Source organism: Perna viridis, chromosome 8 (assembly GCF_037379345.1).
Source record: "Perna viridis isolate PV_CMFRI_1.1 ecotype Kerala chromosome 8, ASM3737934v1, whole genome shotgun sequence".
In the NCBI taxonomy this organism is placed as follows: domain Eukaryota; kingdom Metazoa; phylum Mollusca; class Bivalvia; order Mytilida; family Mytilidae; genus Perna; species Perna viridis.
Genome location: NC_142452.1, coordinates 26,260,413 through 26,281,779, shown reverse-complemented (window position 1 = coordinate 26,281,779; position 21,367 = coordinate 26,260,413). Strand labels below are relative to the sequence as shown.

At 41.6% G+C, this 21,367-nt stretch overlaps 1 protein-coding gene across 4 annotated transcripts in view; it reads right to left on the bottom strand.

Moving 5' to 3' along the window:
- Window positions 1-21,367, bottom strand: part of LOC148610008 (uncharacterized) — a 32,620-nt gene that overhangs the window by 10,694 nt on the left and 559 nt on the right. The window contains exons 1-11 of one of the 4 annotated variants that reach the window (XM_088541820.1): window positions 19,014-19,095; window positions 18,036-18,136; window positions 17,788-17,850; window positions 15,800-16,114; window positions 15,306-15,659; window positions 14,703-14,780; window positions 14,237-14,287; window positions 12,939-13,064; window positions 11,717-11,776; window positions 11,247-11,336; window positions 10,536-10,625 (exon numbers count right to left, since the gene is read on the bottom strand). In XM_088541820.1, the coding sequence (XP_088397946.1) occupies window positions 10,536-10,625; window positions 11,247-11,336; window positions 11,717-11,776; window positions 12,939-13,064; window positions 14,237-14,287; window positions 14,703-14,780; window positions 15,306-15,659; window positions 15,800-16,114; window positions 17,788-17,842 (1,219 nt within the window). In that variant the 5' untranslated portion in view covers window positions 17,843-17,850; window positions 18,036-18,136; window positions 19,014-19,095. Of the gene's footprint in view, window positions 1-10,535; window positions 10,626-11,246; window positions 11,337-11,716; window positions 11,777-12,938; window positions 13,065-14,236; window positions 14,288-14,702; window positions 14,781-15,305; window positions 15,660-15,799; window positions 16,115-17,787; window positions 17,851-18,035; window positions 18,137-19,013; window positions 19,096-21,367 lie in introns of those variants that run through there. The other 3 variants (XM_088541819.1, XM_088541821.1, XM_088541822.1) reach the window with 3 other exon arrangements.

Sequence of the window (21,367 nt, the reverse complement as noted above, 5' to 3'; positions counted from 1 at the left end):
CGAAAGTTAGTCCTTCGGTGATAAAGAGCATATCGGCCATGATATATTTATCTATAGCGCTGGACGAAGTCGTGGATGGTGGCGATACCCCCGCCCAAGATGAGATTATTGAGACGGGTCTGCTGCTGTGGGGTCCTCTTGGCGGGTGGTGCTTGAGGCTTCTTTTTGCGGGTCACTCGATTGACGACGTGGTCCACCGCCTTGCTCGCACCTTTTTCCACGCCTTTCAAAGCTGTATTGGAGGCGGCGCTCACGGCCTTGCTACCCAACGTCTTGGCGGTGGAGGAGGTAAGCACCCGTCCGGCAAGATTGGCGATGGTATCGAAAAGGCCTCTTCCGCCGACGGCATACTTCCGACGATATCCGTGATTCACTACTAAAGGCATCGTAAATTTATTTAGAGGAGCTTCCGATGCAGCTTCTCGTACTCACCCCTGCTGATATGACCGGACTACCTCATTGCGTCGAGGATGGCCATGATTTTGTTGCGCACCCCATTATTTCCGGCCTGGTAGGCGGCGGCGCAAAGATCGAGACGATCCAGCAATTGGTCGAAGCACGTGGGGAGGAAGACGGTCGATACCCCGCTCCCATACTTATCTTGCTTATAGATGTACGAGATGATCTCCTTCCATTTCCGACTCTTGCTTGCCTTGGGGGTCAGCGAGAGCGCAAAGTTGCCTTGATACATGGCATTGGATGCTCATAGGATATCACCATAGGTATGCAGGTCATCCACCTCGAAATCTTTGGGATGCTTCATGACCATAAGTTCCCATAGGCCGGGGGTACCCTTATAGCGCTCGTCATCGACGAGGATATCGTCTCCATCGAAGGTGACGGGCAGACTCCCGATCATGATGGCGCCGTCTTCCACTCGCAATCCAAAGTTATGGTCGGCCTTGGGAGTCATACCGAGCTGAAGATAATGGGTGGCTCGCGGACCGAGGTTGGTTCTCAATGCTTGCTCGATGGCAAGCGGATCGTCGTCGCCCCCAGCAGCAGGGAGAGGAAGAGGGAGGTTAGGCACCGGGGCGGGCAGAGCGAGTGGGATATCTTTGATCTTTTTGGTGATCTGGGAGGCGGTCTCCTTTTGCGTCTCGACCACGGGCTTGAATATCTTGGAGAGATCGCGGCTGAGTCCGATCTTATCCAGACGACGCTGCATATCGCTAGCCTGGATGCTACGCTTGGTCTCCTGCAAGTCCCTAGCAAGCGCCTCACGCTGCTTAGGGTCGGTGATCTTGATGAACGTCATTTTATTTATAGCACCGCCAACGCCCCTAAGCGTTGGATCGATCGCCCCTAAGCGTTGGATCGAACGCCCCTAAGCGTTGGATCGATCGCCCCTAAGCGTTGGATCGAACGCCCCATAGCGTTCAAGCCATCTCCCATGCGTTTTGCCTCCTGCCTCAGCGGGATTCAAAAACCGTGGATTCCCGAAGATCCTACGCACTCTCCATGCATTTGGAGGAGCAGAAGGGCTCGCGGTCGATCCTCTTCACGCCTTTGAGGAGATCGCATTCCCCCATCATCCTCACGTTTACGCCCGACCAGTAGGTGGCAAATTTGGGTATAATCTCGTCGTGGATACGAAGCAAAGCCTTACCGCGGGCGATTGAGACCCCGCACCGATAGCATTTCCCAGGGAAAAGCTTCGAATGCCTCTTGCACTTATCACTGCCCGGTATGGAGGGATACGTGCACTGATGGCCGCGGACGGTCTTGACGGGGCACGGGGGTCCGGGCGGCGGCTTAGGTTTGCGGTTGGAGTGAGAATTATAGGTCCTTCCTTCGAAATCCTGATGATCGATGCGGCGAATGAGCGTGAGTCCGCACTTATTGCAGAAGTCATCCTCAAGGCTATGGCGGCAGCGGCATTCGCACTTTCCAAATTGGCCCAGATGCTGGCGGATGCAGGGGTGGCAAATATCGCCGTGAAGTTTGCACTCACACTCTTCCCCGTATCGACCAAAATAGTGATCCGCAGAGCACCCCTCGCACCTATCCAGCCATCAGGGAGGCTTGGAGAGTATATCCAAGAGGTATCCCCTTAACTCAGCGATCGATGGAGATCGACCTTTCTCTAGCTCGAACTGATTCTCCAGGAAAAATTCCTTCAAGTGATCCATTCTTTATCTTAGACTCGATAGAAATCGTTTAGATTGCACCTATACTTTCCAGCCGTCTTGGGGCTCGTGAGATCGATGGTCATAAATCCGTGATGCTTAGCCCAGCAGTGGTCGCATAAGGCATCGAATTGGGCTGGGGTGAGATCGTCGCAGTGGTCCCGGCGGATATGATCGCGATTCTTAGCATCCTGCTCGAAGAGGCAGATGAAGTTGGCATTCTCCCGGATCGATTGCCGCGGGAGCGTGAAGTAATTTTGGCAGAGGTAGAAGCAGTCGACGTTATTATGGCGACCGCGCACGTAGTAATCCTCGCACTTGGTCTGCTTGCTCAGCATCAGATCGTCGAAGACCATGAGGTTTTTGCGGGCGGGATCGAGCTCTCGAGGATCGGTCATGTCGCTCGCCTCCTCGAAGAAGAAGGGTTCGATACCGCTAGGCTTGGGCGGCGGCTTCATCATTTGCACCACGTCGACCAGAGAGTGGGGATAGCGATGCTTGATGGAGAGAAGGTCGCGGATATCGTCTTTCGAAAATCCTTTCCCCGCGCCCGCCGCAGCAGCTGATAGATGGGCTGGTGGAGCGATTTTCCGAAGACGTAGAGGCGATCGTAATCGAGCCATCCATCGCGCAGGAGGAGATTATTCAGCAGAGTCGTCTTGCCGCAGTCTGACTTCCCGATGATCAGACCTCGGATGGATCGCTGCGGGAGGAGATAATGGTTATACCGACGACTCGCGGCGGGCTCATCGTAGGTAAGATCTTCAACGTCCATTTATCTATATAAAATGGGAATGTACTGCTTGAAGTGTAAGAAGAAGACGGATACGAATAATCGCGCCGTGATCACGGGCGACGACGGACGGCGGCGGCGGAAGGTGGGGACCTGCGCCAAGTGCGATGCGCGGAAGTCGGAATTCATCAAGACGGAGAGTGGCGCCGGACTCATGAATAAGATGATCAATCGGCTGCCCGTCGAGATGCATCTGCCGGGGCATAATTTCACCGGTCCGGGGACCAGACTCAGCCAGCGACTCAATGCCGACGGCACCCCCAAACCTTGGTCTAGACCCATCAACCGAGTCGATGAGGCCGCCTACCGCCACGATCTTTGCTACGCCAAGCATAAGGATACGGCCGCACGCAATTCGATCTGCGATAAGACGATGCTAGCCTCCCTCGATGCCATCCCCAATCCCACCGCACGCGAGCGCCTCGAGCGTGGCATCGTCAGACCCATCATCGGCACCAAAGCACGATTTGGGCTGGGCGTGGGGGAAAAAAAAGTCCGATGGACGGATGAGCTAGCCGAAGAGCTGCACAAGCCAGTCCGGCACAAATTTCAGAAGCGCCGCGTCGTGGTAGGTGGGGTGGATGATACCTGGTCTGCCGTTCTCGTAGATATGAGCGCCTTCTCCCGCGATAATCGAGGCTTCAAATACCTTCTGAGCATCATCGACGTCTTCTCCAAGTACAGCTGGTTGGTGCCGCTCAAGGATAAGAAAGGCGCCACGGTGCGAGATGCCTTCCGGACCGTCTTCAAGGATCGCACGCCCGAGAAGCTTTGGACCGATAAGGGCACGGAATTTTATAATCGCGAGGTGAAGGATCTGCTCCGGAAGCACGACGTCGATCTCTACTCCACCGAGAATGAAGAGAAATCGAGCGTGGTGGAGCGCTGGAATCGTACCATGAAGGAGAAGATGTTCAAATACTTTCCGGCCAATTCCACGCGCTCCTACTTTCCCGTCCTGGACGATCTCGTCCGCCAGTATAATACCTCCAAGCATCGATCCATCAAGATGACCCCCATCGCAGCCAGCGAGAAAGAGCACGAGGCCAAGGTCTTCTGGAATATCTACGGAGACCTCCCACCTATGCAGCCTCAGCGATTCGACGTCGGCGATCAGGTCCGGATCACCAAGTAGAAGGGCATCTTCGAGAAGGGATATACTCCGGGTTGAACGGAGATCTTTACCATCGCCCAGGCCCTAGCGACGCAGCCGCCCACCTATCGCCTCAAAGACTATAAGGGTGAGGAAATCGAGAGATCCTTTTACGAGCCCGAGCTCCAGCGCACCGACCAGGATATCTTTCGCATCGAGAAAATCCTGAACCGACGCATCCGGAATAGGAAGAAAGAAATCCGCATCAAGTGGAGAGGATATCCCAAAACCTTCAATTCCTGGGTGAAGGAGTCCGACTGGCAATGATCTCCCCAGGCTTTCCGGTCTCGATCAAGGGAGACCAGAAAGTCTTGATTTATGCATGCTTCAGCTCGACGAAGACCCTTAATGCGTTTAGATCCTCCTGCAGGCGATCGTAAAGAGCTTTCGTGATGGGCTCATTATCGGTCCTGGAGAGAGGGAGATTTAGCAGGTGATATTTTTGCATATTTAGGTCCTTAGTCATCAAGCCGCCATTGGTCGAGACGCACTCCGACTTATCGACTTTACCATCTTCCACGGTCATTAGCTTTTTGGTAAGGTCTTTGATGGATGCGTCATACTCCTTTTGCATCCGCTTGATGGTCATCTGCATCTGCTTCATTTCCGAATCTAGCTCTTCGAGGTCTTTCATACCGTCTTTCATCTGCTGATTGAGCCATCGCTTCGTGACCGCGTCCGAGCTATCCCGTGGCAATCCCAGACTAGTGATGCGATTATCATTCATATCGAGATCCTGGAGCATCCGCCAGACGGGCATGCGCTTTCTCGAGTGAGATCCAAACTTATCCATTTATCTATAGTCCGAAGATCACCTCCTCGAGCGTCCGACCTTCCGATAAGAGCTTCAGGACGTGCAGGCAAAAGTGTCCACATACCACGTCGCCGCGCCGGTGGAGCTCATCGGTATTATATCGAATCTCCGACCGCAGATAGTTGACCATCTCGTCGGGTGGGGGTAGGCCATAGGGGTCGAAGTAGACTTTGAATCCTCCACACTTATGCCAGCACGTCCAATGCGTGCCAGGGCCATTGCGATCGTCGTGATTCAGGATGCCGCATTCGGCGGGATGGGGGTTGGATGGTAGTGCATCGCGCATGAATACTCCTCTGAATCGATGGATGCCTAGGGCTTTGGTGGCTTCCTCGAGCTCTACATTGGAGAGGGGCTTATGGGGGAGGAGGAGGCCGTGCACGCGTATGCTGCTCATTTATCTAGGTACGGGCTAAGTGCGGGATGGGCATCCGCACCCGTCAGAGCCTGCTAAGTGCAGAGGGGAGGGGTCTTACCTCAATTGCTGCCGTGAGTGATCCGATAGTGTCCGTGGGCAAGGGTGTTAATGCCGTCGGGGAGGATGTGGCGCTTATCGTTCTTGGCGGAGAGAGCGATCTTGTTGATCTGCTCCGTGTAGATCTGGTGGAGATGGCTCCGGATGATATTCATCGGGCGATGGATCTCCTGCTGGGTGTCAAGGCAGCGCTTGTAGTCATCGAAGGCGATGCTGCGCTTTTGGTGACTCCCTTCGCCTTCTTCGTAGCCTTACCGTCGTCCATCTTGAAGGCGTATAGTTCTGCGCGGAGCCCCACGAATTCGGTCATGGTCTTGCCGCCTCACTCGTCCTTGAATTTTCCGATGATCTTCTTATTCACGCCAGTAGGGATGCCGGAGGGATGCTCGGCCGGATAGTTGGACGTATCGAATTTTTCCTGGACGTGTGGCGCGATGTCTTTGTAGAAGTCGGCGGTCTGGATTTCGTAGGCCAAGCTGTCGGTGTCGGTGAAGAGCAGCCGGGCCTTATCGCCGTACGTCGTCCTCACGAATCCGTAGTGGAAGTCGTACATCAGGAGCTTCGAGATATCCAAGATGCACGCTCCTAGGTAGACGGGCTTATCGAACTTGAGCTTGGTCTTCTTCATATGGACGGCTGCTAGATTCTCAGTGAAGACGACTCGGCGATCGAAGTTGGGCTTGGCCACGAGCTTCAGGGCCTGCTTCTTGGTGGTGACTAGCCTGACGTCGACGCGCTTTCGGATATTCTCCATCGTCTTGCCGAAGACCGAATTATTCATCAGCATGAAAAATTCTTTCTCGGAGTCGGTCTTGGCTGCGGCTCGAAGCTTTGTATTCAGCTCGATATACGACTTGAGCCAGGGAGATTGCCTGAACCCTATGATGCGATGGACTTTGACGAGCTCATGCCCATCGATAAGTAGAGCTTGAGATTTCGATAGTGGAGGGTACATTTTTCACGCTTGCCCAGATGAGGCACGAGCTTGCGCACCTTGTCGATTTCCACGTTTTCCGGCGCGAGAGGGTAGTCATTGTGGGCGTCGTGAAGATCTTGCGGATATTCCAGATCGCATTCCACCATGGCTCCGTACTCGTGATCGTCAGGATACTCCAAGACCTTCTCGATTTCCTCCGGCTCCATCCACTCGAAGTCTCCATAGGGAAGGGGCTGTGCCATCGCGCAACCGTAGAGATTGTTGGCGTCGAGGTGAGATATTTGGTGGGTTGGGAGCTATCGTAGTCGGCCATGTAGGGATTATTAGCCTTGCCGTGGCGATGGGAGATCATGGCGACGCCCCCTCTGGTTGCCCTCTCGAACATCAGGAGCATGTCTGAATCGGAGAGCAGCTCCAATCTGACGCCGGTGGTTTTGAGGGCGGCATCGTAGGCTAGCCCTGGGGGTGTGAAGTAGTGGGCAGGATCAAGCCCATAGTGAGTCTGACAGATATCCCTGAAATCCTCGAAGATATCCTCCAGTATGGCCACGTCGGATTCTAGGTAGAGATTGTGATAATCTCGCAGGGTTTTGCACTCGAAGGCCTCCCATACTCTCTGAGCGTGCGCATAGTCCTCATCGCTGATATCTCACCGGTGAGCGTGCTGAAGAAAGCTTCCTTGGGTGGGAGCTGGGTCTCCTCAAGCTTGGCAGGCCCATCGGCGTAATAGTAGGGATAGACCCCCTTCCTAATCATCAGCTCATACCTGTCGCCAAAGCATTCCCTAACCGCCTTGAATTTATCGGGTGTGAGATTCTTTGCTAAATTTTCGAGGGAACTGAGCATGAATCTGCACGAGTCGATGAATCTCATTTCCAGACCATCTTCTAGTTGCTTCGAGAAGCTGATATATTTTTCATCCGTATTGGGGATGCAGGTGATCTTCCCTCCACTGAATTCCTTCACGAAAAGATGGGCATCGTACCCACTCAGGTTGTGCAAGAGGATGGGCATGTGCTTCAGAAGCTGAAAATCTAGATTGCACTGGTTGTGTGCCGCGCCCCGATACTTCCCGGTGAGATGGTCGTGGTCCCGCACCTTATCCCCTTCCAATTCACCCCCGCAAATGTGGCAGTTCGTGCTTGATTCGAAGCCCTCCTTATCCTCGTCGCTCATCACCATCGACTTCTTCTTGCATATCTTGCTGATCGTCTGAACTTCCTCTTCGATGCACTGCACGAATTTCTTAGCCGCATCTTCCCCGCAGTAGACGACCGATTCCTTGTAGTCGCCGTGGGCATACTTCACGCGATAGCAGAAACATGATGGTCGGTGCTGCTGATACTGCTTCGTGTAGGACTTGGTCGGATCGGGCTGGCAGGTATCGATCTTCTCCGTGAAGCATTCAAAGTCCGCATAGATCGCGAATGGGACTCTCATCTGCTTCTTGTGGTTGTGAAAGGCTATGGCGGATCCTTCCTCCGGCATCTCGATCCTGATTGCATCCTTCTGGCTGCAATATTCCATATGATCGTCCAATAGATCCTGCCTGGTGTAGTGGGAGAGGCATCTTCGGCAAAAGTACGCTTGTCCATCGTGGTTCGTGACCTGCGCTGTCAGAAGGCGTGATAGGCTCTTGATTCAGCAATAATGCTGCTTGCCTTCACGGGTCAGGAAGAGGAGATCTACGTGGGTGGGGCCTGTATTTTTCGATATCTTGAGGGGGTAAACCTGGAGATCCTCTTTTTCATCTTCACCCTTCTTTACGCCATTGAAGCCAAAGACGTTGACGTTGATGGTAGGATTCTGCCTTTCAAATTTATCGATCGCCTTGAGCGAAACCGGGAAGTCGATGCCTTCAAATTTGAGCTCATCCCCCACTTCACGTACTGACTGGGGCGATTGGCATGTTTCTGATCCACGTCCTCATGATGAAGCGCGGAGAGGATAGCCCACTTGAAGCACTCCTGATCCTCGTTCTGCACGTTGATGATCGCCTTCTTTTTCGCGAGTGCTGATGGGGTCGGTATGAAGGAAGCCCCCTTGAGAGGCTTGAATTGGTTGAGGTGGATCTCAAGTTTCTCAACGTGTCCGAAAGTCCATCCGCTCCCTTCCCGCATGTATTTAGCCATATTTTCCTTGATCTTCTCCATCATGAACGCAATCTCCAGATCGAGGTCTGCGGATTCGAAGAGGGTAGTAAGGCCCGATCTGAAGTAGGGGGTGATGTAGGTATTTTCTCCGGTCGCGGGGTTGGTCTTTACCAGCTCTGCTAGAAGCACTAAGTGGACCTTCAATCCCTTCTTTTCGGTGAGAGCATCAGAGATGGTGGTGGAGATTGTGCTTCGACTTACCTTGAGAAACGTAGCTACGTCATGCGATTTCAAGGGTTCGATGACGACTGTGCCAAATACACCATTCAGTGGCTGAAGCCTATCGGTGATCTTGATCTCCTCTTCGACTGGGGCGCTTCTGATGCTCTCTTCCACCTGCTGGAGTAGATCCTCTCTCTTGAGCCGGGAGTACCTGGTGAGCCCGCGATTCTTGGCGAGTGCTTTCAGCTGCTTCTTGCTGAAGACTTCCCTTCGGGTACATTTACGGGCGGTTTTCTCCTCGATGAGCTTCACCAAGGCCTCCTTGTTCTTCCTACTGAATCCCCTCTGACCCTCATCCTTAGCTATTTGACGGAGGGTCTTCATGGTCTCTTTGACCACCATCTTCCCCTCGACTGGGATGACCTCTTCCTCCTGCTGGCGTGGTTGCTTGCTATGCCTCCAGCAGCGACCACCCATCCCGGGCTTGCTCTTGCAGAACTGCCCCTTCTTCCTTTTCAGTGGATAATCGCAGGTGGTCTTCTGCTCCCCATCTGGTTGATGCTCAAATCGCGGCTTGGCGGACTGCGCACCACAATTTTGACACATATGGGTATGCTCATCCATCTGCGCTATGCTAGGGTTATCGCAGCACTGCTGCTGCTTTTGGGGGATTGGGGTTGGAATGGTATCCTCCAAATCTTCTTGATTCTTCAGAAAGAAATCCTGTAAGCGATCCATATTTTCACTATTGGATGCCATCCCTTTATTTTTTATTTCAATCTGTGACACACTTCTCTTTAAGGTGTCCTTATCCACATCCGCACTATCCTCTGGGGCGACCTGACTTATGCTCTGTGCGAAAGACATAATTCTTGTATTTACCCTATGCTCAATAGGGATGCCGTCCGTTTGCATTTGACCGTCGGGGTTGGGGATTTTATGCAGGATTTCTGCATGTGGGGCAGAATTGTCATTTTCACACTACTGTTAGGATGGTGTTTTGCATTCGAATTATCGTCATTAATTGATATGATATATTAACAAAATGAAAATAGTATGTTTCTTTTTGTCTACAAATGTGTGTATATGTTTGTGTATGTATGCACGATGAACTTGGGCTTGTTTTTTCATGATATGATTTCTGCAACCTACCTCATTCTAGAAATTCAGTCAGACACATTGTTTTCTTTAGTTCAAGTTTCTAAAATCATGGAAAACCTACTTGAGCTGGATTTAACCAAACAAATTAGAAACCACTTTTGCTGATTAATTTAACAAAGTAATTTGGTATGAAAGAAATTTGATATTTGTGGCTAATTTGGTTGACACTTAATCGATGAATGATTAAAAGGAGGGGAACATCTGCTTGTTTTATATATTCATTAGTTCAGGCAGATAAATAAATCATATCAAATATTTGTTTCTGTGATATTCATTTGCTATTGGTAAAACAAAACTTCATAATATACTATTTTGTTCAGATTTTTGTCTTTAATGTTAACAGTTAGTATGAAACAGAAAATATATGCCCTGTACCTAAATCGACATTCCGTAGTTACTTTGATTCACAGTTTTCCATAAATATATTTGGATGTGCATTTGGAATGTTCCAAAACCCATGTGCTCCTTATATTTAAATGGAACATATTGCAAAATTTATTGAATTTGTATGTTTTTGGTTTTTGAATAAAATATCTTCACAATAAAATTTACAGTTTCCTTGCAAACTTTCACTTTTTTTATACTCTCTAAGGAGAGGCTATTTTTGGTGAAAACTTAGTAAGCAGATTAAGAAGCTGTCGTCTCTGATTTAACATGTTAAATTTATTTTTCTAGATTTACCCAAGTGATTGTACAATACCTCTGATGAAATTTTCAATGAACTTCACATGTAAAGTATTTATCTGAATATTACATACCAAGTAGGGGAACTAATTCGTGTGTGTCCGAATTACTGTCATGGACCGATACTGATGTTAGATTGCAATCTTTAATAGGACTCATATCTTCTGTAAAGAAAAACTTTGTTTCTTTCAAAACGATTTCTTGTTAATTTTCAATCAGTTATCATACTACTTATTTGCATGTTATAAGCCAATAAGAGATTGGCTGCAATATGGCTGGTACATGAACATTAAAGTTTGTAAATGCAAGTGAAAGAAAATAATGCGTTAGGTAGTCTGACAGAGACTTAGATAAATTGGTGATTTAAATAAATACAGATATTTTGTACTTAAAGCGAATAGATATTAAAAAACACTTTGTTCATGTGTCATTGCTAGTTGAATTCAAGGTCAATTCATTCAAACATATTTATGACTAATACTAGATTGTTAAATTCAAAGTTTCTAAAGATGTATTGCAAAATTTATTGAATTTGTATGTTTTTGGTTTTTGAATGAAATATCTTCAAAATAAAATTTACAGTTTCCTTGCAAACTTTCACTTTTTTATACTCTCTAAGGAGAGGCTATTTTTGGTGAAAACTTAGTAAGCAGATTAAGAAGCTGTCGTCTCTGATTTAACATGTTAAATTTATTTTTCTAGATTTACCCAAGTGATTGTACAATACCTCTGATGAAATTTTCAATGAAATTCACATGTAAAGTATTTATTTGAATATTACATACCAAGTAGGGGAACTAATTCGTGTGTGTCCGAATTACTGTCATGGACCGATACTGATGCTAGATTGCAACCTTTAATAGGACTCATATCTTCTGTAAAGAAAAACTTTGTTTCTTTCAAAAAGATTTCTTGTTAATTTTCAATCAGTTATCATACTACTTATTTGCATGTTATAAGCCAATAAGAGATTGGCTGCAATATGGCTGGTACATGAACATTAAATTTTGTAAATGCTAGTGAAAGAAAATAATGCGTTGCGTTAGGTAGTCTGACAGAGACTTAGATGAATTGATGATTTAAATAAATACAGATATTTTGTACTTAAAGCGAATAGATATTAAAAAACACTTTGTTCATGTGTCATTGCTAGTTGAATTCAAGGTCAATTCATTCAAACATATTTATGACTAATACTAGATTGTTAAATTCAAAGTTTCTAAAGATGTAGTAAATAATGGGATGATCAACAAACCTTTGCGGCTGTGTAAAGGTGATTTGCTAGGTAACACCGGAGTCTTGTTGTCTTCTTTGTCTGTCATGTACACATTTTACAACATAAAACAGCAACGAATTATTCAATTGAAATGAAATACCATTACTTACACGCTACCAAAGATTCCAAACTCCGACTAAAGACATAAGGGTATCAATCAAAAATCACAACAACCTCGATGAAAACATTAGAAACAAGTAAAGACATGCAATTTAGATCGATACAATCTATCTTTGAGGATATTGTAATACTATTCTGAGAATGACAAATCGTGTATACTTAATGTTATACTCAGTAGCCAGTAGCCTACCGTTAAGCAATCGATACACTTGATTAATGAAATGCTAAGTACAACCATAAAATATGTAACAGCCAGATACAGAGAGTGTACAGTGTGACATTCAGGCAAAGTATTTAAAAGAATGACAGCTACCGCTTTAGTTAGAATACTTTGCAATGTTTCGAATGCACGCATTTGTGTTGTGAGAAAGAGTGGATGACCTACATCCCAAACGACAATTCCAGTGACTTCTGTCAGTAAATCCAAGTTTGTTTGCATCGTAAAACAAAAATGTAGAAACTCCTCAACATCCAGACCAAAAAAGGCATCAACATGTGTGCGCTATCTTACATTAATATGTAATATAAATGTCAATAAAAATGCTTTAAAATAAAACAGAAAAAGCACACGTTTTTTTTCTCCGTGAATGAGAATTTATTTACGTTTTTTAGCACATAAAGCAACTAAAATCATACATACAAAGTAACAAAAACAAATGAACAACTCAACTCGGACTCCATTAAAAACTGGGAGCATGGAGCAGATAAATTACCGTGCATTCAAGTAAATATTATACAAACTGATAAGTCATTTCCTCATGAAAACATAATCTTCTAAAATTAAAAAAAATAATTTTGACTTGCAATGGAAAATGTTTACTTAACATCCAAACTTTGGTAAATCGCGAAAGTAACGAATGCCTATGTAAATATAAATCCGAGTTGCTCATTTGCTTTTGTTACTTTGTATGTATGATTTTAGTTACTTTATGTTCTTTGTTGTGTTTGTCTGCTTTCCATGTCTGGTCTTTGTCCCTGGATTACATTCTTTTGATTACCGCTATAACCTTGGTTCCATTGACTACTCTTTTACTTCGTTCATACACAGTTACTGTTACAAAATATCGTGTTCAATACTTACATATTGAATGTGTCGATAACATTATTTTTTTGTTGCCTTTTACGTGAAGTCCAATCTTGGTGATTACAAAAACTACAACCACCAGTATGAGTAAGACAACACAAACTATCCATACATCCAAAAAGTCTACAAAATAGTTAAAATATCGAATTATACTGACAATTGAATGAAAAAGCAGAGATGACAAAACTAGTCGAACAAGATTTACTCAGAATTGTAATTATTTTATTTCTAGCAAATGCAAGTATATATGTATCATCCATGAATGAAGCTGGACTCCAAATTTTGTCGAATTTCATCTTGAACAATCTTGATTAAACATGTTCCTGCGTTGCGTTGAATAGCACAATAATTAGCAAGTCGTATTACAATTATTTGTAAGATGTGCCCCTTATTTCAGTTACAATATATGTTCAAATAAAAAAGAACGGTTGTTTCCAGGAAGAACAGTATATCACTACGAAAGACTAATGGCTTTTTATTTTGCGCAAGATTGCTCATTTTAACATTGATTTCTTTGTGTCGCTTTTTCGAATCTGAAAAATCGTTCCCTTTTTTACAATAAAACGAGCTACAAAAAGAGAATAAACAAATAAATAAAATCAACCTCATGGAAGAGTAATCAAGGGAACCTAGATTATAGCGGTAATCAAAAGAATGTTATCCACCGACCAGACATGGAAAACAGACATACACAACAAAGAACATAAAGTATCTAAACTCATACATACAAAGTAACAAAAGCAAATGAGCAACTCCAACTTCACCACTGAAAAATGGAAGCATGGACCAGGTGCACCGGTAAGGTAAGCGTCCTCTGCTTTTCTAGAAATACCCACCGATTTGCTAATAGAAAGTCCGGGGTAGACAAACGAGGAAAGGAAAACTATGACCCTTTGAATAAATCAGTTTTCATGGTGCAGATGGATACACCATAACGATCCACGAGTTCATGATGACGACCATAAAACTTCTGTAGTGATGACTTCAATCTTGTAGCAACATAACCCTAATCCAGAAGCATATTTGTTAGAGTTCTAGCGCGATACAAAAAGTCTGCGTAGTTTCGGCAAGCTCTGGCAAAACGCATGAGTTGTGATATGAAAACTCCATACGCAGGTGCCGAAGGGATGTTGCCACAGATAAAATGAGTGACTTACAAATTAATTTTTCAATGAATGATATTCTTTGATAATGTCATGATATAAAACCAAGCTGATTTCAACTTGTATGTCTAGTTTAATTAGAAGGACACGTCATTATTGACGTTTGTGATTATCAGTTTACATCGTACATACCAACATAAATGTTCCTCACATCTTCTCTCTTAGTTTCCTTATTTACAAAGTCTGGAAAAGGACAAACATGTTAACTTGTAAGAAAGGTCATAATGGAATAATTCAGCCAAAAAAATGTGACACCATACAGATGTATGTTTTGATGGTAAATTGTTTTGTTTGTTTTGAAGTTTAAAATCATATAAAAACTTAAGGTATCTTAAACTGACTTATTAAATGTCCCTATTTTGTACCTATTTTTTGTTGTTGATAATGATGAATTAAAGATATTGTAAACTAAATGATAACCTTTACATGATAAATCAGTAATAAAAATGAAACGTGTGGACCTCCAAAATATGATAAAAATAGAAAAACCTAGATACAACAGGACACAATGATATGAATTTTTCAAATGCATGTTTATGAAGAAAGAAAAAGTAGTCTTTAAGAAGTAAAGCTAGGTGTTATTGAGGCCTTCCCATACCCATTTCTGTTAGAAGATGGTTGGTTGTTGTTGCGACCTTGTTCAATATCTCAGTCTCTGTGTGGCTTCTTTTCCATTCTAAAATCAAAATGTGTTGAATCATGCATGTTTAAGCCTTATGTGCGGCATTACAATTATATTATTTTTAGATTGTGCTTCATCATCGCATGTTTGTTTGCTTTTTAGCTTGTTTCTTTGTACATTGCAAGTTTCTTTTTTTAGAATTTTTTTTAACATGGTTTCCCTACATTGTGGTGTTTGTTTTGTATTTTCTTCTCGTCAAGATCACGTGAGAGTCAAAATGGAAGCAACTTTTAATTTCAAAATTGAACATAAGGGTATGTCAGGCTAATTTTAAAGTTTTACATCTTGCGTGTATTTTGATCAACTACAGATAATCGTTTTTGTATGTCCTTCTGTTTTTTGCTTATAAATTAATTGTAATCGGGGAATTTATTGATTATTCAAATAGTGTTATCATTGAAAAGGAAATGACATTGAAAGTATCAACAATATTGTCGTCAATCAAAGTTATTTTCAGAAGAAATAGAGTGTCACTATTTTCAAATGAAGTAAGTGAACTTTAATTCTGTCATGACAAACCTTGTCCGTCCATTACTAATGTTGCTGTTTGTTTAAACATTATGCCCTTCCCTCTGTCTTCGAATTGCATTACGCACGAGTAATTTTTACCATTTATTGCTTCAATCAATGAAAAGAACTCAGTTCCATTACGGGTGCATTTGCATTGTATTCCATTGCAATGTTCATTCTTTTGGAAGCAGGTTTGAGAACTCTGGTCATATCTTATTTGAGAAATTGTACGTCCATTAATTTGAAATTCCGCTATATTCCCATAAGGCTCTCTGCATGATGCACATATCATACTAGTAAACGGCTGACCGTTATAATCGTGCATTTTGCCATATAATTGGACATCTGAAGATGCCATAATCCCTAAAATATATAAAACAAATTGATATCAATCAAACTTTACATACATAAGCACATGAATATACTTATTGATGCATTTATTTCATTTAAAACCACTATTCACCATCATTGTTTTTTAATTATATATGCTTTTACAAATGTACCTTCTTCTATGTTGACTGTAGTTGTGTATGACGATTTTTCCTGGTGACAGACCCATTCTCCATCATCTGGGTGTTGATTCAACGGAACTGACAAGACAATCTGCATCATGTTAACCTCAAATTCTACATTTTCCCCGGTAAAAGTCGCATGACAGTTCAGGCCTTTTGAATGAATATTGCAATAGCCGCGATGATTTCCTTGAGGATCTATTATTGAAACAGATGTTTTGTCGTTGTTGAGTTTGCAAATCAAGTTCAAGTTTCTGCCTTGTTTTTCCCATGTCAGGCAACCAGGGACTAAGTTACTCGAAGAATCTGTTGTGAAGCAATTACATGCATCAATGAAAAGAAATAATAATGCATTGGATCGCCAAAAAATGAGTAAAAAAACTAGAATAGTCATTAGTATCATTTACGATTTGCCATGAACAAAGGTTAATCAACTTTGGTATATGTTAAAACGTATTTCGTTAAGTTGTATTTGGGTATAACTTAGTGCTGTAATTTATATTAATTTAATGTTCAAGAACAATTATTTTTACCAAATCAGAACTATAAAACCAATTTTGAACATTTTGTGCTTTTCCCAAACGCAAACAATAGGTAACAATATGACAAAATCATACAAAGTCTTGTAGAAAACTTGAATGAACGGTAAAACAGTTTTGGTATAAAACAATGTTTCACAAAAAGAGAATTGAAAGCTACAACTTCGTATTTTGACTTCCAAGCATCCACTCTTCACATCCAATTGAATATTTAAAAAAAAACACATTTGATGAAATAAACATATATTCCCAACAGTATTCATTTACGACAATCAAACTGTAGTAGATGGTAATAAAGGGAACCAAGATTCTAGCCGAAATCAAAAGAATATAATCCAGGGACAAAGACCAGACATGGAAAATAGACAAACACAAGAAAGAACATAAGTAACTAAAATCATACATACAAAGTAACAAAAGTAAATGAGCAACTCGGACTCAACTAAAAAATGGAAGCATGGACCAGGTGCACCGAAAGGGTAAGCGACCTCTGTTTTTCTAGAAACACTCTCTGAATTGCTCATAAAAAAGTCAGGTTCGGGGTTGATAAACGAGGAAAGGAAAACTATAATACGTTGTACAAATTAGTTTTCATGATGCAGATGGATACACCATAACGATCCATGAGTTATGACGACCATAAAACTTCTGTAGTGATGACTTCATTCTTGCAGCTACAGAAACCTTTTCCAGAAGCCTAATTATAAAGAGTCTACTGTCTACTGCGGAATCTGAGTTTTAAAAGATCTAGCTAAACGATGTCATTTCTCTTGCATCAGACCAGCTATAAAGTCAGCCTCATACGAATGAAGGTATAGGTCCTCAAGTAGATGAGCACAGTTTGTTACATAGGAATGCCGACCGGTTTTGAAAAAAGCGTCCACCACACTGGACAAATATTCCACGATCTTGAAAACATCTTCTTTTGTACATTTGGCACATGATTTGGACTTATTTATACAAAGTATGAGGAATCTCTACCAAGAACTATATATTTGTATCTAGTTGTACCATCTTATTTGGAGAAACAACGATGTATGTTTTGAATCGGGATTTTTGAGTGTTACTAGAATAAAGTAGAATAGAAATATAAAGTGTTGAAACAAATCGTAGATTTAAATGCTATTATAGTCTGATAATGAACTTGAATTGAGAGTCTCTAGGTTATCTTTCGAATTATTCAGGATCTACATTAAATTAATACCAATACAGGAGTAACAAGTGTTGTGGTAGGACTGGGGACCCTCTTTGACAGCTGTGAGTATAAAGTTAAAAATTAAGAAAGAGGTTTGGTGGTACATTTTGCAGATTCAGCTATGTAGCGTTGTTTGTATGGATTCTTGTGGAGTTAAGAAATCCAGTTCATAGTATATCACAATCATCGTAGTAGACTTTGAAATATTTCACAAAATGTTTTATCTTGTTATTTTGTCTACTTACGTTGTATGTTACCACAGAACAGTATCAATGTCCACATAACTTTTATGAGCAACATTCTTCGTCCTATAATGAGATTGATAATAAATACAATCATTGAAAATTGTAGAGAAATATCCCTTACATCGTTTTGAGTTTTTTGCATTATATAAACGAACTTATCATGTTTCAATTACAAGAAAATAGAAAATATAGATATAAAAATACCCGTTGATAAGCTGTGAATTTATTAATAAAATCTTAAAAATTACCTTAGCCGTATGATATGATTTTTGAAATCAACTACTTCCTGTTTATATCGCACGTCTTATCAGCAATCACTATGTCTGCCATTTCCTTAATTGGTCCAAATCTAAAATATAAACGAACATGCTGAAAAATGGTAAGTGACATCAATATGGTCAATGTAATTGATGAGGGCCATGATAGTTATAGAAGTCATGAGGATATCCCTACGATGGAGTCAGATAAAATACCGGAACGATTGTTTTATAGAAAACACAAAAGATGACAGCATTATCAGCCAATGATTATTGTAATCCCTCGAACCTTAGGACACTCGCGCTGATCTCATTACCTAGGGCTGATAATGGATGTGATATGAAAATGCCATTTTATAATTCATAATACAGATGAGTTTAATACAATGATTAAACCACATTTTATTATGATATTGAAGTATATTTCGTCTTTATTTCGGCTTTTTCTTCATGGAAAATAAAACAAATATTCTATTTAAGATAAATATCAACTGACATAATTATTTTTTCTCTTAGAATGTGAAAACTAAAGACTAAATGTTTGTTCTTCATTTGCCGTTGTTTATTTATTATGAACTTACTGCATCATGTGTAGTATGACGTTTTGTAATATCGTTTTCTTCTAGTAAATAGGCTTAATGTATGAAATTGGATAAAACATTGTATGAGAGAGATTTGTTTCTTATAATTGTGACAACTCACTTTCATTATAAGACGAACAGATCGTAGTTACTATATTGTAACAACGCCATAATGTTTTCAAGGGGAATAACTCGACAACATTAAAAGCATGCGAAATCTGACATTATCGACAGAATACACAGGACAGTTACTGAATTATTTGAATTAGATGTATTTATATCTATCATTTCTTTATTTCTGAATTTCTGAAATTTAAAATACAAACCAAAGAGGTTGTATTTATTTGTTATACCGAATTGCAATCTTTCATATGTATTTTCATACTACCTTTGATATGCTTACGGCACTCGAATTCCTGTTAGACAACATTTTCCTTCAAGTTATTGGAATTCACATGGGAACGTCTCGTACGCCTTTTTTATGGCTAAAATAAATAAAGACCCTCCAAACACGATTTGGAAGACAAATTTACTAACACCTTTAGGTACTTGGAAATACTTGGCTATTGACAACGACGAATTCAATAGTTATGTAATGGAAGTGACTTTTAATCTGTTTACATATACACGTGGTTTTGCTATTATCACGCGATTATCACATGATTTCGTTATGGATATTAACAGTAGTGAGCTGAGTTAAGAGTTTTACATTTAACTGTTGAGTCTCTGTATTTTACCTTTGCTTAATGTGTTTGAGAACGAGATTGAGTTAATAACATATGAGTAATAATCGTCGCTTTGATTGGTCAATTTACTCGGCATTTAGTATTTAAGCGAGTTCATCAGCGCGGTTTATTGCTTCTTCTATTGATAGCCATTCAGGTGTGTAGCACACTGTTTCTACGCTTTTAGACTGTTACAGTCTGTACTCTCTTTGTTACTAACCTATCTATAGTTATGCCGTTTTCTCATAGAAATGTATCATTCCGAGAGAATGCTTTGGTTTAGATTTATTCGGACCTTCTGGCTCCTTTATACGCTAAATCATTACGAAATTATTTGTATTTCTGGTTTTCTGTCGAGCTACAAATATGGCACGTAAACAAACGTTTGGGGGATTAGGTTAATAAAAGCCAGTCACTTCCAGTTGCATTGTCATACCGGTTAATTTTGAAGTTCTTAAGCGTTATGCATTTATAGGCGATATGCACCATTAAAAGGCTTTGTACTTGGTCACATAAACTATGTGTTTCTAAGAAGAGTTTTCATTTATACAGTGTCATAGTTACAGAGCCCAGTGCACGAAGGTATCACACAACAGGGTGTCTTAATAAGGTTATTTAGTCTGAATATAAGTTGTTGATAAAGACACGTAAATCTAGGAAAATGGAATACATTATTGAATGTTCGAACATTTTCCACCATTTATTAAAAGAATAGCACACTACTTATATGGTTAGATTGGTAATGCTATTTTCTAAGTCAGATTTCAAAGTGTTAACTGGCCATTATCACTGAGAAACTTGCACATACAGAAGACTCCCGTTGCAAATATAATAAGAGTAATCGCGGGAATCAATATTATAGTGGAAACCACAAAAATGTAATCCAGGGAATAAGACCAGGCAGGGAAAACAGACACACACTACAAAAGACATAAACTAAAAAAAATAATACGTAAGAAGTAACAAATATAAATGAACAACTCATGGAAACCATTATATTGTGTTACATATCACAATAAGATCGTATCTGTAATACTTTTTCGGTTTTTAACGGAAGAAATCTTTATATTACCGAGAAATGACTATATTAAGGTTTCCGATATCACAAGCTCGCAAAACATTCCCAAAATGTTTCAACCGATACAAGGAATACAAATGAACTTGTAAACGATAATTACTTGTTGGTTACTGTCATCCTATAATTTATGGTAATTTTCCTCACAAGCACGGAAAATTCAATACTAAACCGTTGACTAGGCTATTCGTAAAGGATATGGTTATGATATTATTGTCAAATCGTTAATGATAGTATATTTTGGTATTAACATTGATTCGCCCATAGGGTTTTTATATAATAGCTACCACACTATTTATAGTTGCAGTTTTCAGTATAACATGGGTCGTGTCCTTGTTTGACTTTTGATATACCGTGGTTCTAAACTTCGCATGGGAATAAATCGGATTGATTTTACATACGATAAAGTCATAACCTTTTACAGGTCCAACCTGGTCTAGAGCCGGGATGTCAAGTAACTGCTAGTAGTCCTTTGTTTGTGCATTTATGTAATGTGTAATAAGTTGCTTTATTTCTTTATCAACAAGGGACTCGGGATTAATTTTGTCCGTATTATTGTGCAATATTTATTTCCCAATGGCCAGATTCAAGAAAGGGAAAGATTGAGATCACGACAAATTATTTTAACCCGACGCATTTTATTTGGCACAGGAATTCTGGTCAATGTATGTATTTTTGTTCTTTTGTACTTTTATGTTGCTAGAGTACAAATGTATATAAGGGCAAGTATTTCGTGTACCTGTTTATTATGCTGTTTTTGGGGCTAGATGCGACACTGCCCTGGGTGTACTTTTTCTTGTTCATTGAAGACGTATGGGTGGCCTTGAGCTAATAATTTTTTTACCGATTTGATTTTCGTCTATTTGACATATTCTCCATATCCATTTTTATTATATTAAATATTTTAAATCTACCGTTACATTTAAGATATACTTATCGTAT